General features: G+C 37.2%; 1 protein-coding gene across 11 annotated transcripts in view; it reads right to left on the bottom strand.

Annotated features, from left to right (window-relative positions):
* HEATR5B (HEAT repeat containing 5B) overlaps positions 1-18,212 on the bottom strand; it is a 117,981-nt gene extending 99,769 nt beyond the window's left edge. For 6 of the 11 annotated variants that reach the window (XM_054548218.2, XM_063713723.1, XM_024242659.2 and 3 more), the window contains exons 1-8: positions 18,129-18,212; positions 17,161-17,308; positions 13,065-13,276; positions 10,824-10,932; positions 9,405-9,554; positions 6,028-6,199; positions 4,163-4,320; positions 2,613-2,862 (exon numbers count right to left, since the gene is read on the bottom strand). In XM_054548218.2, coding sequence (XP_054404193.1) covers positions 2,613-2,862; positions 4,163-4,320; positions 6,028-6,199; positions 9,405-9,554; positions 10,824-10,932; positions 13,065-13,276; positions 17,161-17,286 — 1,177 coding nt within the window. In that variant the 5' untranslated portion in view covers positions 17,287-17,308; positions 18,129-18,212. The other 5 variants (XM_063713721.1, XM_024242660.3, XM_054548217.2 and 2 more) reach the window with 5 other exon arrangements.
* Between the last annotated feature and the right edge of the window lies 1 nt (position 18,213).

Below are 18,213 nucleotides of genomic sequence, written 5' to 3'. Positions count from 1 at the left end.
GAAGCGACTTAAAAACATTGTTTAATGGCTTTATAATAATGCTAAAATATATACTGAGATATATCTTTGCTTCTAGGAATACAACCTAATTTTAGCAAGCAGCAGCAATCCAGTGTATAAAAGCACAGATACTGCAGAAACAAGACTTGGGTTCAAATCCCAATTCCACTAGTTATATTAGTTATGTGACATTGAGCAAGATGTTCAACTTTTCTGTCCCAATTTCCTTATCTGTTAATGGGCTTACATGCCTATTTCAAACTGTACTGTGGTGATTAAAAAGTCAGTGCATATAAAGAATTTAACACAATGCTGCCCATAATACACATTCAATAAATGTTAGCAGCTATTATTACTTTATTACCATTGCTACTTTAAGTGTTCCAATATATTGGAGGTATCTGTTAAATTACTGACCAGAAAACTGATCTATAAGGAAAATGCCTTAAGAACCTCTTACTGGAATGTTTCTGAAAGTTTCCATTAATTAGCCTTGCTGCCTTCTACTCCAACCTTTTAGCTTCCACTAGAATTGAAACGTGTTTGACAAGAGACAACCAAAGATCCCTTGCCAAATTACTAATTGAGAATACATTCTGGCCCACAAATCCCCAATACGTATCATTATATTTAATTCTGCTTTCAGGATTTAAAAACAAAATCAAATAATGCATTTGACCTTAACATTAAGAACCTTTAAATGATAGTAAAACTTTCTTTTTTGCATTCATTATGAATTAATAGACTATAAAATACATAATACAGAATAGAATATAATAGATTAATAAATTGAGGACTATAATTAAAATTTTTTTTTTTTGAGACAGAGTCTTGCTCTGTTGCCCAGGCTGAAGTGCAGTAGTGAGTGCTATCTCAGCTGACTACAACCTCTGCCTCCTGGGTTCAAGCAATCCTCCCAACTCAGCCTCCTGAGTAGCTGGGACTACAGGTGCACACCTCCATGCCCAACTAATTTTTGTATTTTTTAGTAGAGACAGGGTTTTGCCATGTTGGGCAGGCTGTTTTCAAAGAACTCCTGGCCTCAAGTGATCCACCCATCTTGGCCTCCCAAAGTGCTGGGATTACAGGCATGAGCCACCACGCCTGGCCAAATAACTCTTTTGTTTTTAGGTATTTCTGGACTTGGAAATGCATATTTTGATTGCTAAACTTTAAGCTCCCTGAGGACAGGTGCTGTATGCATCTGGCTTGCTATTTTACTCCCACCATTTGGCGCAGTGTTTCTGGCACTAAACATTTCCTCAGTGAATCAATGTGCAAATTATTCTTTAAATTGTGAATCTAGGACAGATGACTATTTTAGCATATTTAAGGAATGATATCTCATTAATTTAAACACTCTTTAATTCACAATTCATAATTTTCAGTTAGCTCTATACATTTAAAACTAGTTTACTGGCTGGGCATGGTGGCTCATACCTGAAATCCCAGCACTCTGGGAGGCCAAGGCAGGTGGATCACTTGAGGTCAAGAGTTCGAGACCAGCCTGGCCAATGTGGTGAAACCCTGTTTCTACTAAAAATACAAAAATTAGCAGGGTGAGTGGTGGCACATGCCTGTAATAACAGCTACTCAGGAGGGTGAGGCAGGAGAATAATTTGAACCCGGGAGGTGGAGGTTGTAGTGAGCCAAGATCACACCACTGCACTCCAGCCTGGACAGCAAAGCTAGACTCTGTCTCAAATAAAATAATATAAAATAAAAAATAAAACTAGTTTACTAAGTAAGCCATTATAAACAACAAAAACTACAACTATTTATATTTTTTTTACTAATTTTATACAACATTTAATACATATATCTCTAAAAAATAAATTATTGATATTTATTCATTAAATCCTTATTTCAAAAGACCTCTATTAGTCAATATAATTTCCCTTATTAAAGTTGGTATAGTGAAATAGTGAATAACAGTGAAAAAACTAAACTTTTAGAATTTATATTTTGCCTTGCTTTTAGTATTGCTTTTATATTTAGTTTATAACTGTATTAAAAGCTCCACGAAGGGAGAAACTTTATCTCATTCATTATTTAAACCCTGAATTACTGCTCTGCAAATCTAAGACACTCAATAACTATTTGTTAAATTGAAAAATTTATAAAATTGATACTTTTTAGAAAAGAATTTCTTGTAATTATGTATAATGGAGGTTTCCAGTACATCTTATAGTGGGCTAATAACCATCTGTAATTGTTCCTAAGTTTTCATATTAAGCCTACGAGGGGAGGAAAAGAAACAATAAAAATATATGTTTATAAAACAACAGGCTCTAAAAGTAGAAAGAGGACAATAGATTATTCCTTGAAGACAGCAACCAATGTGCTGCTGCATGCCAGAAAAGTTATAAAATCCGTATAGGTACTAGAAATAAAACAGAAAACACAATCTTACCAACATACCACCCAAATCTTTAAAAACTCTATTTCACTGTAATTCTGTGATTTTAATATCAAATAAGAGTACTCAATAAAAATCACTATGAAAACACACAGAAAGATAAACTAATCAGTCCTATGGATATTTATTAAGAATAACAATAAAGAACTAAATGACTAAGGTAATCAACACACATAATGATATCACTTCTTACCTACGGCTTTCATTTGTTTTCCAATAGCTTGGCAGATTTCTTTGGCAGCTGCAATCTGGGCTTTTTCACCTAGCAAACTGCCCACAGTAGCTCTCAGGATAAAGGAAACACATCGTCTGGAGTACACAGCCTCCACATGTGTTTGTGTTGCCCGAGGATGGGAAACCAGATCAAGTACATGGGACAGGAACGTGGCAAAGCTGCGCTCCAACCACTGACCACCCAATGTTGTCACAAAAACAACATACGCCTGTAAATAGAGGAAGGTACGACTTCAGATACACTTACATAACTGAACAGAAATCAAAGATATAGCAACTACTAAAATAACTGATAACAGCATGCAGAATGAATTATATTTGAGGCTAAAACAGAGAAAATTTAAACTTGAGGTCTTTTTACTACTTCTGGAATACAAATTATTAGTGAAGTATCTTTGACGAAAAAACAGTTCTTAAGATAACAACTTCATGAAGAACACAAAGGGACAGCAGTGAGAGGGAAGGGAAGCTGAATTTACCCCAGTGATCGGGAAGGTAACACGTTACACAAACAAGAAAACCTTAACATCCTAAATAAACACTGACTTAAAGCTATAAAACCCTTACGTACGACTTTTTCTGTAAGTTAAAAAATTGTTTACTTATATTTTATACTTGTTTCAGGATCAAGGTACAGTTATGATTTTGACTGAAATCGTGATTTTGACTATGATCACCATTTCATCTTATTAGGTGTTAATTATTATTAGATCATTAACTATAACCTCTTATTCTGTGTTATTTTGAAATTATAATTTCAAGTCAGATATAATCTTATAATTACATTGGTGATTAAACACTGATAGAAAATCCAATCAAAGCATTAACCAATATTTTTAGCTACAGGGTTGTTGGAGAATATTAAAATCTAAATGCTCAAGTTACCTGAATACAGTTTCAATGAAAACTGAGTTACTTTATATCTGATTTTCTGTTAAGCAAAATGTAGGAACTTTATTTAAAGATATTTACACAAATATGGTAGACATAGGCTTATTTATATATTATTAAATATCTACCGAATTTCCATATAAGCATGTAATTTGGAATTTGAATGTAATTCATTCATTTGGTAAAAGAAACATTTCGAAAGAAACCGGACAATATTAAAAATGTCTCTGTGAGCTGTTACTTAGTAACAGTTTTCCACCAAGTTTCACAAGTGATATGAACAAAATCTTTTTTTTTTTTTTTTGAGATGGAGTCTCACTCTGTCACCCAGGCTGGAGTGCAGTGGTGCAATCTCGGCTAACTGCAACCTCCACCTCCCTAGTTGAAGCAATTCTCCTGTCTCAGCCTCCTGAGAAGCTGGGACTACAGGCGTGCGCCACCACGCCTGGCTAATTTTTTGGTGTTTTTAGTAGAGATGGGGTTTCACCATGTTAGTCAGGCTGGTCTCAAACTCCTGACCTCAGGCAATCTGCCCGCCTCGGCCTCCCAAAGTGCTGGGATTACAGGCATGAGCCACCGTGCCTGGCCAAAATTCTTTTACACATATGTGTTACAAACCTGCGTAACTCCAACTCTCACTTCACGATTAACGGACCCTCCAACTTTTAACATTTCTCCACCGCTCTTTAAGAAACCTGACCCTCCACGCAGAAATCCTGTGGCCATCAGTTCTAAGACTTCATCAAATGTTGCTCGCTTCACATTCTGACGCATTACTTTCAAGAAGAACAATAAAAGTATAAGTAAATATATTTCTGAGGCACTCTAGCTTAATAATTCTTACTACAATGGGGAAATGGTTTAGTTTCCTTATAATTGTTTTCTTAAAATTTTCAATGTACTTGTAAAACTGAATTCAATTCCAAAGGAAAAAATGCTCAGAAAATGGAAAGAGCTAGAAATAAAAGCAATTCAATAAATCTATGCAAAACAGTCTAATAATAATGATAATACTACGTGTAACACAATAATGACAAAGCATACCCACAGCAGATACTACTAAGTGATCTCAGTTCTCATTCCCGCCTGAGGTGGACACAAAAAACTTTTCTCATCACAGTGCTTTCTATACAGTAGTTACCAATAGATTAACATGTTACTGGGAATGCAACTGAATCGGCATCCCTGGTAGAGAGTTTCATATTTTATGAACTCCTTCCACATATAGTAGCAAATGCAATCCTCACAAAAATTCTGCAGAGGAGGTATAAAGCTCATGGCTAAGAATTCAAGCTTTGGTATTTGGCTGCCCGGAATTTGAATTTCATTTCCGACACAGAATAGTTTTTAGAAAATTAGTTACAGAATCTAAGTCTCAATTTCCTCATCTATAAAACAGTAATAACAGTCCATATAATTCACAAGGGCTTTTATGAGGATTAAATTTTGTAACACACTTAATTCAGTGCCTGGCACATAGTTAGCATTTTAAAACATTACATCATCATCATCATCAGCATCATCATCATCATCATCATCATCTACTGAAATAATTATCATTAAAGATGAAGAAATCAAAGCTCAAAGAAGTGAAATAGGGTTTCACAATTAATAAATACAAGAGACAGGACTTGAACCTAAAACATCTAGTTCTCTTTCTATGACACAGAGGTGGGGTAGAGGTGGGGACAAGACTGGGGCAGGGTTCACTCAGCATCTGCTCACAGGCACCCCTGAGATATCTCTATGGAACTGTGAAGCAAAGCAAGAGTAATTTGAAAACTCAATGTGGCCTCTGATTCTGTTTATAATGATAATCAAGAAAAATTAAAAATTAATACTGTGGTACAAACGGGGATCTACTCATCAGAGACTGAAAATAGCAAATAAAGTGCTGAAAATAAATAGCAAATAAAGTGCCAGATTCCAGTACCTTATACATTATCCAAAATAATTTCATAAATCTTATGTGCTTATATGTCCAGCATAATTGCTAGATATCCTCTACATTATCATCACAAAAAATGTGACTACATCAAGGAAAATGCCATTTGGGTTCTGTTTTTTTTTTTTTGAGATGGAGTCTTGCTCTGTCGCCCAGGCTGGAGTACAGTAGCGCGATCTTGGCTCACTGCAACCTCTGCTGCCTGGGTTCATGCGATTCTCCTGCCTCAGCCTCCCAAGTAGCTGGGATGACAGGTGCAAGACAGCATGCCTGGCTAATTTTTGTATTTTCAGTAGAGACGGGGTTTCAGCATCTTGGCCAGGCTAGTCTCGAACTCCTGACCTCATGATTCACCCGTCTCGGCCTCCCAGAATTGCTGGGATTACAGGCATGAGTCACCGTGCCCAGCCAGGTTCTTTCACATTTTATGAAAAAGTAGACAAAGATACCTAAAAATTTAAATTCATTACAGTGACTTGCCTATATGCAATAACTAATTAGGTCTGTTATGGTCTAAATCAAGGGCAAACAACAATACCTGTTGCCTGTTTTGGCATTAATGCTGTGGCCATGACTGTTCCTAGAAGTTTAGACACTGCCACTCGTACCCCATAATTTGAGTTTTCCAAAGCCTTAAAGCAGAGAGTGGCTATATTTTCTAGTTCAGCAGTCCACATAAATACAGCTTCATTCTGTAGTTCTAGTAGACACTGGAATTAAAAATTAAAAAGTAAATAACATCCTATAACATCTGGCTTCCAGAGATGGAATAGCAAGAACCAGACTCACGACCTCTCTTGAGATAACCAAAAAACTTGACAAAATAAATGAAACAACAGTTTTCAAGACACTGGACATCAGGCAATGAAGCATCTTTGAGGAAAAAAAAAGATGAACCCTACAATTGTCCCAGCCTACTGCCTTGAGAGAGTTTCTAGTTAGGGAGAAACATGTAACACTAAACCACCACATTAGAAAACAAGAAGGGTCTCAAATCAATAACCTCAGCTTCACCCTTAAAAAACTAGATGAAGGAGAGCAAATTCAACACAAAGTAAGCAGAAAAAGGAAATAATAAAGGAAATTAATGACTAGGAAACTAAAAAAGAAAAGAAATGAAACCAAAGCTGCTTCTTTAAGAAGACTAATAAATTTGATAAATCTCTAGTCAGGCTGATCAGGAAAAAAAAAAAAAGTAAAAATACAAATTACCAAAATTAGAAATGAGAGAGGTCAAATCACTACAGATGCAACATGTTTTAAAGTTAAAAAGAATACGTGAACAACTTTATGCCAATAAAATTGACAACTTAGAGGAAATAGACAATTCACTCAAGAAGAAACAGATAACCTGAATAGCCCAGTATCTATGTTAAAATTTGATTCTGTACTTCAAAATCTTTCCCTCAAAAAAACTCTAGGAGATGCCTACACCAGTGAATTCAACAAAATGTTCAGGTAAGAAATAATACCAATTCTATACCAACTCTTCCAGAAAACTGAAGGGAACTTTCCAACTAATCCTATAATGCCAGTATCACCTTGATGCTGAAACCTGACAAAGACACTACATGAAAAAGAAACTACATACCCATATCCCTCATGAACACAGATACACATTTCTAAACAAACTTCTAGCAAATCTAATACAATAATATATAATAACGATAATATATCATGACCAAGGGAGGTTTATCCTAGGAATGCAATATTGGTTAAAATTCTAAAACTAATCAATGTTATTCACCACATTAGCAAACTAAAAAAGAAAAATCAAATCATCATCTCAATAGATGCTGAAAAATGATTTGACAGGCACATGCCACCATGCCTGGCTAATTTTTTTTTTAGTAGAGATGGGGTTTCGCTATGTTGGCCAGGCTGGTCTTGAACTCCTGACCTCAGGTGATCCACCCATCTCGGCCTCCCAAAGTGCTGGGATTATAGGCGTGAGCAACCACGCCCAGCATGGACGTTGAAATTTACAGAATTAATGATTTTAGTCATATTTTCCCAGTCTTATTTGTATTCTGTCAATATTTGTACATTTAACACTACAAGATGTTGCTAAGAGATATCAAAGACCAAAATAAATGGAGAGATATATCATGTCCATAGGGGGGAAGACTTAATATTATTAGGATGGCAATTCTCTCCAAATTCAATGCAACCTGAATCAAAATCCCAGCATGGTATTTTTGTAGACATTGACAAACCTAGACTAGGCAAAACAATTTTGAAAAAGAACAAAGTTGAAGGGCTAACAGCACCTGATTTCAAGACTTATTACAAAGGTACTGTAATGAAGAAAAGTGTTGTTGGCATCAAGATAGACAAATGGATCAATGAAACAGCATAGAGAGTCCAAAATTATACCTACACATATACACACAACTGATTTTCAACAAAGGGTGCAAAGGGAGTTTAGTGAAGAAAAGACAGGCTTTTCGAAATGGTACTGGAAGGGCTGGGTGCGGTGGCTCACGCCTGTAATCCCAGTACTTTGGGAGGCCGAGGCGGGCAGATCACGAGGTCAGGAGATCGAGACCATCCTGGCTAACACGGTGAAACCCCATCTCTACTAAAAATACAAAAAAAATTAGCTGGGCACGGTGGCGGACGCCTGTAGTCCCAGCTACTCGGGAGGCTGAGACAGGAGAATGGCATGAACCCGGGAGGCGGAGCTTGCAGTGAGTCGAGATCACACCACTGCACTCCAGCCTGGGTACAGAGCAAGACTCCATCTCTAAAAAAAAAAGAAAAAGAAAAAGAAAAAAAAGAAATGGTACTGGAAGAAGTGGATACCCATATTGAAAAAAAACAAAAAATTTTGATTCAAACTTTGCACCATATACAAAAATTAACTCAAAATGGATCACATATCTAAGTATAAAACTATAAAACTTCTAGAAGGAAACACAGGGCAAACTCTGGTTTATGAAATGTTTCCTTAGATACAACACCAAAAGCACAATCCATATAAGAAAAATTGATACATTGGATGAAATTCAAAATGTCTTTTCCTTACAAGGCACTGTTCAGAGAATAGAGACAGGCCACCCACTGTGAAAAATATTTGTAAATCACATATCTGATAAAGGAATATGTAAAAAACCTATAAAACACTCTCAAAAGTCAATAATTATAAAACAACCCAATAAAACAATGGACAAAAGATTGAGCACATCCTTCTTCGAAGAAGATATGGATGGCAAATAAGCACCTGAAAATATGCTTATCATTAGTCATCATGGAAATGCAAACTAAAGCCACAATGAGATACCATTGAAATATGAGATACAATGAGGTATGTATCCATTAGAATGGCTTAAATTAAAAAGACTGTCAGTAACAAACAATGGTGATGATATGAAGGAAGAGAAATTCTCATACACTGCTAGGAGAAATGCAGAATGGCACAAGTACTTTGGAAAACAGTTTTGTAGTTTTCTGAACGTTAAACTAAATCTGTCCTATGAACCAGCTATTCTATCCCTAGGTATTTGCTGAAGTGAAATGAAAGAATATGTTCATGCAAAAACTTATATATAGATGTTCACAGCAGTTTTTTTGTAATAATCAAAACTGGAAGTAACTCAAATGTTTGTAACAGGTGAGTGAACAAATCAATGTGACATATCCATACAATGAAATACTACTCAGCAATAAAAACGAACTATGGATACATATAACAACATAAATGAATTTCAAAATAATTATACTAAGTGAAAGAAGCCAGAATACACATACACAAAAGTACATCTCATGATGTGATACTATTATATATAATTCTAGAAAATGAAACTAATCCATTGGAACACAAAACATAATTTAAAATTTTAAAAGAGAAAAATCATTAACTGTTTAAGAGCAAGAAGGATAAAGAGCTGTATTCTAAATTAGTCGAGTACTAACCTTGGCCACTGCACATCGAACAGCCATTGACCTATCGGTCAAGAGAGACCTGGCATTCTTATAAATATCACGATGAGAGGAAGCTGCTGCACCACCCAGTCCACTTAGAACTTTCTGTAGACTCATTAAGATTTCACTTCGCCCTTGAGACTAGACATGTATACAAAACAAAACTATTTTGTAAAATAAATTCCATATTTAAACAAGAACATACCAAGACAAAAGTTCTTTGGGTCTAATGGTCTTACCTCCAAATTATAAACAGTAAATAATGAAAAGTACAATAAAATTAAGTATTCTAGAAAGTACCTGGCAAGTAAGAATAGTCAATTAAATAATATCTTTCTAAAAAATTAGGTTTTAAGTAAATTTATTCCAATATTTCTATGACTTACTGAAGTACATACAATATAATGAAAACATGAAGACAGATTCAAAAGCTTCAATATTATATCTCAATATATAAAATATTTCAGAATGTAAAATATTAAGTAAAAAAGTTAATAATATATAATTGATCCAAAAGAGGAAGCAGAAAACATCCAACACATTTAAAAAAACATGTCAGAAATATAGCAAACCTTCATCTTCTTGTGACTAACTCAAACTCTTATATCCATATTCTCATAGTGCTTATTGTTATTTCTAATAGTATACTCATCACAGTGTATCACAATGCTTATTCACACTTAGATCTCTTCCACTAAACTGTAAGTTCTTTGAGGTCAGGACCATCTTTGTATGTTTAATGCCTGACAAATATTATGTCCTCAATTCTTTTTTAATGAATGAACAGACAAATAGTTCCCAGAAGAGGTATCCAATTCTAATCCAATGACTGGTATCACAGAACAGGAAAATAATTTAGACACAAAACACAAAGGAAAAAGGTGATGTGATAAAGAAGGCAGAGATGGGAGAGATACATCTACAAGCCAAGGACGACCAAAGATTTCCAGCAACCACTAGAAGGCAAGAAGGAAAGGAAGCATTCTTCCCTAGATCCTTCAGTGGAAACATGGCCTTGCTGACACTTTATCTCAGACCTCCAGCTTCCAGAACTGTGAGACAATAAATTGTTGTTGTTTTAAGCCACTCAGTCTAAGGTAATTTATTACAGCAACCAGGAAATTAACACATTAGCTGCGGCACCAAAAAAAAAGGAAAAAAAAAAAGCCAATCCAAAAGTACCATAGGACTAAATAAAAAATAACAGGTAAACCTATTCATTGTCAAAGAAAAGCATTCTTTCCCTTCCCCCTGATATATGTTAAAAGAAGGGACAAGTAATAATTTGAAATTACCTCCTTGCTAAACAATATGAGACCACAGTGACAGAAAAAGAAACAAACATATTTTAGCTGACATCTAACTCTTGCCACAAGCAAATATTCAAATAATATTGGTTGTAAAACTTACCTCTGCACTTTTCAGAGATTTCAACAGATTATTTACTGTGTCTGGAAATGCGCTGCCCAACATTCTCCCCATTTTTTCATAAAATGCTCCGACACAAGCCACCGCAGCCCTGTAAGAAGTGACAATTTCACTGGTCATTGTTCAGGTTAATGATACAATTATACTTTTCCTATTTTCAGAAATCAATTTGCGTTTGTCTAGGACACTTTTGGCTATAATCCTTAATTTTAACTACCAAAAACAATTTGTTTATCCTTCATAACTGCAACAAATACTATACTATATTTACGTTGTATTCTTGTTAAATATTATAGTTAAATTGCATTCTTGTTAGGAATACAAAAGAATCTATATATGTACATAATAAACCATACCCATTGTTTGGGAAGAAATTCAAGCTTTTGTTTTCTTTTTTTTTTGGTGGGGAGACAGAGTCTCACTCTGTCGCCCACGCTGGAGTGCAGTGGCGTGGTCCCAGCTCACTGCAACCTCTGCCTCCTGGGTTCAAGCCATTCTCCTGCCTCAGCTTCCTGAGTAGCTGGGATTACAGGTGCATGCCACCATTCCCAGCTCACTTTGTATATTCAGTAGAGATGGGGTTTCACCACGTTAGCCAGGCTGATCTCGAACTCCTGACCTCAGGTGATCCACCTGCCTTGACCTCTTGGGATAACACTTTGTTATCCCAAAGTGTTGGGATAACAGGCATGAGCCACGGCGCCCGGCCCCTAAGCTTTGCTTCTATGAAGACTTTCCAAATTATGTCAATCCTCAACAATCCCTCTCTTCTTTCATTACATATAACACTTAAGGTCAATCACTCATTTTGACAAAATTATATCATTTACTGTGTTGTAACTTGACCATTTTATATGTCTCTATCTTGTCTTGCCAGTGGAAATGTAAACTCCAGAAACAGGGAATATATCTCATACATTTGCATTGCTCACAGTGTCTGTCTCTTAATTTACAAATAATACTATACTATTTGTAAACCTGTAAAATTTAATCTAAATTACATTAACAGAACACTTGGAAGAATAAAGTAATAGCAACACACTTCTTCAGGAGCAAGAAATGACCCCAGTGTCACTTAGGTCAATAGTAAGTGAATAGCTGTGGGTTTAGCTTAAAGGCAAAAGTAGGACATGGTGGTTAAGAGTGGATGCTTTTGAGTCCGGCAGACCTGTGCCTAAATCCTAGAACCCACCATCTAATAGCTATGTGTAGTTGGATCTTGGAAGTGGGCAGGTGGTCTACCATGAGGCAAGCCATTCCCGCTCCAACAAATAAAAATAAATAAAAGCTATGTGATCTGAGCAATTTACAGATAAGAAAGGTTAACTAAATTTAGCTCACAATCAAACACAAAATAAACAGTAGAATCAGGGAATCAACTTTCACCTCTTCAACTCCAAATCTCATGCTTTTTGATACCCTGTAGGCTGATAATAAATTTAAAATGACTGGCATCACATGCCGGCATACATTAGAGATTTCCTAAATAAGACCCATGGATCCACTGGAAATACATATGAATGTATAATCAATTCTACTTAACCAGAACTATAAAATTATGTGCATATTTGCTAAGTGGCAGTGAACTAAATCATCAAAGTATTAACACAGCTTCAAACTTCAAAACAAACTAGGAAGTACTAGTACTGTCTAATCTCCTCTAAAACTTTTGAGGTCTACATCTATCCTAAACAAACACAAAAATCTAATCACAATATATCTAGGTAGTTACCTAGTGATACCAGGTAACTACCTAAAAGTAGATCTAAAAATTAGAATCCAGGTTTTGAATAATCTCTCCATTTCCTCTGTAAGCTATTACACTGACCATGGCCCCTTGAATGTTGATGTTCTAGAGTTGTATCTCTAGCCATCTTCTCTTCTCAAATATACTCCTCCACCTAGGTAACTTTACTCATATCAAAGGATTCAGCCTACTCACCAAAACTACATTCCCAACAAATCTCTAAAATCCCAACTAGAATTTCCAACTACCTGTTATACACTGTCATTTGGATATTCCCATTTGTATTCCAGAATCAGCATGCCTAAAATTTAACTCATTATCTTCCCATCACAACTCGATCCACTTAGAGCTCTCATTGTTAGCAGCATGTCGCAGGTTCCACCCACCTGCGGGTTTTTATGGTCCATAGTCTCCTACTAAGTTTCCTTGAAAGAAAAAATAAAACTTCAAGGGCCCCTGTTAAAGTAAGTACTTACAATTTTGTTGGTAAGTAGGCCGCAGTGTCATCTTTATTTCTGATAATGTCATTGCATTTATCAAGTGTCTGAAAAACTGTAAAAGTATCCCCAATGCTATAAAGGGCTGCAAGATTTTTAGCTAATAATTTTCGTGTAGGTGGTCCAGGTGAACTACTTATTAATCCAGTTAATTGTTCGACAAGTTTTTTCTGTTTTTCCTTTACATCGGTCTGTTACAAAAAAAATTTTTAAAGAACATCATTAAAAATTTTTTTGTTACCTTTTAATCAAAATAAAAATTACTTAACACTTAAGGCACTCTAATAATTAAAAATCTATATTGTATTAAACATAAACCGTGAGAATTTTCAAGTTAAGGAAAAGTTCAGTAAGAAATGAGACATTCTTTCCTACATTAAATATTCTCCTTCATTCTCCTCCAAAGCCAAAAGGTTAGCTCCAATAAAAGTGAAGACTCTGATTCAAAAAGTTGTGAGACCAACTTACTAAGAAATAAACCAACAGCCAAAGGATGCAAAATATTGGGTGTATGGATGTCTTAGAACCCAGATAGGTTTCCCATGTAAAAGCGAAGTCAGTAGTTCATAAAGTTACAGGTCAGCAAATGAAACCAAAAGAAACTGAAGAGCCCTAGGCAACAGGAAAAAATATACCCAGCTCTATCCATAATCAATACCTAGAATTCATTCATTTATTCAAACAATATTTATTATGTACTTAACGTATGCCATGTACTAGGGTGCAACAGTGAACAAAATAGACAAACAAGTCCCTGCCCTCATGAAGTTTACATTCTAGTGGGGAGGGATAGAGTTTACCAAACAAATGAATAGTATGCGTGCTTACTGTTTTAGGTGGATTAATTAGAAAAGGCCTCTCTCTGAAAAGAAGTGAAGGGGTGAGCCATGCAGATACCCAGGGGAAGAACATTCCAGGCTGAAGGAACAAGTATAAAGGCCTTGAGGTTGGAGCATTCTTAGTATCCTTAAAGACAGCAAGAAGGCCAGTTTGGCTGGAGTGGAGTAAGAGAAAGTAGTAAGAGATGAAGTCAGAAGGATAAAAGGGACCAAATGAGGTAGTCTCTTGTACCCCACTATAGAACTCTGTATGTTACTGTCAGTAAGAGAACTTTGTATGTTACTCTGAGTAAAAGTTTGAAGCAAAGGAGGGTGATGATCTAAATGTCTTAACAGGCTCACTCTAAGAATACTCTATAAGGTCCATAAATGGAAAGCATCATGAGCAAATAGGAAGCAGATGCAATAATCCAGATGAGAGATGATTACGGTAACCATGGAGATGATAAATAAACTCTGGATTTGTTTGCGGATGAAACCATAGGATGTGCTGGTGAATACGATGTGAAATTTGAGAAAAAGAGGGAAGTCAAAAATGACTCTATGGTTTTCCCCCTGAGCAACTATAAGGATGAAATGGTCATTTCCTGAGATAGAGAACATGGGGGAAAGGGCAGGTTTGGGAGGAGAATTCAAGAATTTGGTTTGGGTATGTTAACTCTGAGATGCCACTTAGATAAGAAAGAGGTGGAGTAAACATTATCCTGGGAATCATTATTTTATAGATGATAGTAAAAATCATACAATTAGATGATATCACTGAAGGAATATGTACAGATTAAAAAAAAAATGCTCTGAACTGAGGAAGAGTTAAAAAAGAACAAGAAGTAGTAGTTAGTGAAGTGGGAGAGGAACCAAAACCTAACTGTCTTGGGAAGCCACGAGAAGGAAGAAAACTTGACACAAACTGTGCAAAGCAATGATAACAATCTTATTGTTTAATTTGGGTAGAGGGTGTACAGATATTCATTATTATGCTTCATGTTTTATATAGTCTTGTATTTATCAATTTCACAACAAAATTAAAGATGTTTTAGGTGTTTCAAGGTGAAAAGATGGAGATGGATCAAATAAGACAGAATACTGACCACTGTTCTGGGCAATCTGTCATCAATAATGGCTGGACAAGTGCTGTTTCAGTGGAGTGGAAGTAAATCCCCAGTTGTAGAGGATTTAAGAGAAAACAGAAACGTCTAGTTGACGATTACAAGTGAATCCATGCATTAACTGATTTTTTTTTTATACTTTAAGTTCTAGGGTACATGTGCACAATGTGCAGGTTTGCTACATATGTATACATGTGCCATGTTGGTGTGCTGCACCCATTAACTCGTCATTTACATGAGGTCATGCATTAACTGTTTCTATAAAAACTCCATTAAAACCATACTAAAGGGTAGCAACAACAACAGGAACAATAACAACAAAGCACAAATTCAAAGGGTAAAGAAAACACGAGAAAGAATCAACACAGTACTTGGAAACCAACTGTTCCCAACAGGGAAAGCTGCAAAATGACCTAACTTACAACACAGGACCCCCTAAGAGATCATGGTTTTTTTAGGCCCTAGGTGCTTTTGCAGGTGGGAGTGAAGTTGTACCTTGAGATAGAGGGAATGGTTGAGAGTCTAACAAGCAGAAAGAATCCCCTTCTCCATTATGGAAGCAGACTGAAAGTTTATTCTCTGGGAAGAGTGAAATATTGTATGTCTAGACTAGGAGAGTCCAGGCACAGTTGCGGTCTGGGAAAACTGCACTGAAAATGAGGAGATGCAGTGAAAGTTCACATACTGAACTTTAAAGTCACCAGTCTTCTCCCACAACTCCAAGAACGTAGCCAGCTAGCTATATACTCTTCAGACACGACAGTAGAAAAGTATCTTCTGGGGAATGACTAGCCTACAGAAACCTAAAATACTAAGGTCAGGAACCAAACTAGCCTACAGTGAAGTCCAGTTTAAAAGACTGGCCCTGCTGAGAAAGGTTTTTACTACTCACTTTTAAATTTGAGCAGGCAGCCAAAGATCATCAGACATTTGAGGGAAGTATCTACTTTTTTTTTTTTTTTTTTTTCAGATGCAGTTTCACTCTTGTTGCCCAGGCTGGAGTGCAATAGCGCGATCTCGGCTCCTTGCAACCTCTGCCTTTCGGGCTCAAGCGATTCTCCTGCCTCAGCCTCCCGAGCAGCTGGGATTACAGGCGCCCACGACCACGCCTGGCTAATTTTTGTACTTCTAGTAGTGTTTAGTAGAAAACGGAGTTTCACCATGTTGGCCAGGCTAGTCTGGAACTCCTGACCTCAGGTGATCCACCCACCTCGGCTTCCCAAAGTGCTGGGATTACAGGCGTGAGCCACCATGCCGGGCCGTATCTACTTTTAAAGACAGAATATAAAATACACAGACAATAAAAAGTAAGTTGAATCAATGTTGGGAACTGGCCCCAAAACTGGCCATAAATAAAATCTCTGCAGCACTGTGACATGTTCATGATGGCCATAATGAAACCGGAATGAGGGCAAGGAACACCTGGCCAGAAAACCGCTTAAACCACAACAATAGCAGGAGCGATCTGTGCCTTAAGGGCATGTTCCCGCTGCAAAGAACTAGCCAGACCCACCCCTTTGTTTCCCATAAGGGATACTTTCAGCTAATCGAATTGTACAAACAATGCTAATGGCTGGCTTGCTGTTAATAAACACGTGAGTAAATCTCTGTTCCTGGCTCTCAGCTCCGAAGGCTGTGAGACCCCTGATTTCCCACTTTACACCTCTATATTTCTGTGTGTGCCTTTAATTCCTCTAGCGTCGCTGGGTTAGGGTCTCCCCAACCGAGCTGGTCTCGGCAAATCAAGGCTATGCAGGAAGAAAAAACAAAGATTAAAAAAAAAAAGCCTATTATTGATTCCTCAAAGAGATAAGTGAAGATACTGGGATTGTTAGGCAGCATAGAGAGATCACTTGCAATGGGTGATGATAAATTTAAAGTGACACCAGTCATATAGCCATGTTTTTTCTCCAGTTACAATGAGCTGCCCAGGTAGAGACATAAAGAAGGTAGGCAATGAACTGGATTTAAACGAGGTTTGAGTTTTGCCACTGAATTCCTATTCGTGTAATAGTCTCAAGTTCCATAAGTGACCCATAAACCTTCCAAAAAATAACGTGTTTTCTTAAGAATCATGACCACATAATCTCTTTACGTTAATGCAACTGGGAAAAAAGAGCAATAACATACCTTGTTGGCGGCAACCAAGACTTTATCAAGAAATCGCAACCATTCAAAGATAAAAACTGGTCTTTTTGCTTCGGTGATCTGAGCCAAAGCTTCTTCATTTAGCAATAAACTGTGGGCTAACTCCATTACTGAAGTTTTAAATTCACACCTTAAATTTAACAGAGTAAAAAATACTTGTAAGTATTTTTTAATGTTAAAAGTCAAGCTTAATGGAATATACCCACTAAGAAAAGTATGACTACTCATTTCATTTGGGGAAAAACTCAACTTCTTTGAGGCAAAACCTGAGAACATACTTTTAAAAGACAAAAATACAAAAACAGAAGAAAACTACTTGGTAAGGAAGAATGAATCATGGAGTGAAAAGAAAATTAAATTATTGCCAAAAAAGGCATTATTCCAGAAGAAATATGTCCAGCAACACATATGTCATTTACCCGTTCTATAAATGAGAAAACTGAAGCACTAAGATCAAACACCCCAGCCGGGCTTGACAACCATTCTCCTTTTTCTCGTCCACTGCTCGGTATCGCACCTTTACCCTCCCGCGCTGCACCTGGCCAGGGGGACTGAGGTCTAAACACTCAGCACAGACATCCCGAACTGCAGGTCTCCAAGACTCTTCCTACGGGGATAGGTGGGGGGGCCAGGTCCCGGCGGCCGAAGCGTCAGTGACAACACCGGGCGGTCGGGAATGCATCCGAGAAGCCTCGCGCGCTCGGGGTCTGGCTTCACCTGGCTACTCCAAGAACCGCAAGCGGCGGACCCGGGGAAACACCAAGAGGCCGCCGCAAGCCTCAGTGGGGTTCCGCAGGCTGTCAATAGCACGAGGCGGCGGCTCGGAACTGAGCACGGAGCCAGAAAAGGGAAAATGTTCATTACGAACTCAAATGTCCTCCCCACCCGTCTGAAAATGTACGTGGGACAGGACTCCGTGCGTGTCAACGTGCATGCTTCGGCGACCTCACCTCCTAGTCTGGAAGGGCAGATCAGCTGAGCTCCGGCGGTAGAAGCAGCCACCAAGAGACCCGGATGCCCCACCGCCCGCACTCC

Source organism: Pongo abelii, chromosome 12 (genome assembly GCF_028885655.2).
Source record: "Pongo abelii isolate AG06213 chromosome 12, NHGRI_mPonAbe1-v2.0_pri, whole genome shotgun sequence".
Taxonomy (NCBI): domain Eukaryota; kingdom Metazoa; phylum Chordata; class Mammalia; order Primates; family Hominidae; genus Pongo; species Pongo abelii.
The sequence above is the reverse complement of the archived record's forward strand: the minus strand, read 5'-3'. Positions and strand labels throughout refer to the sequence as shown.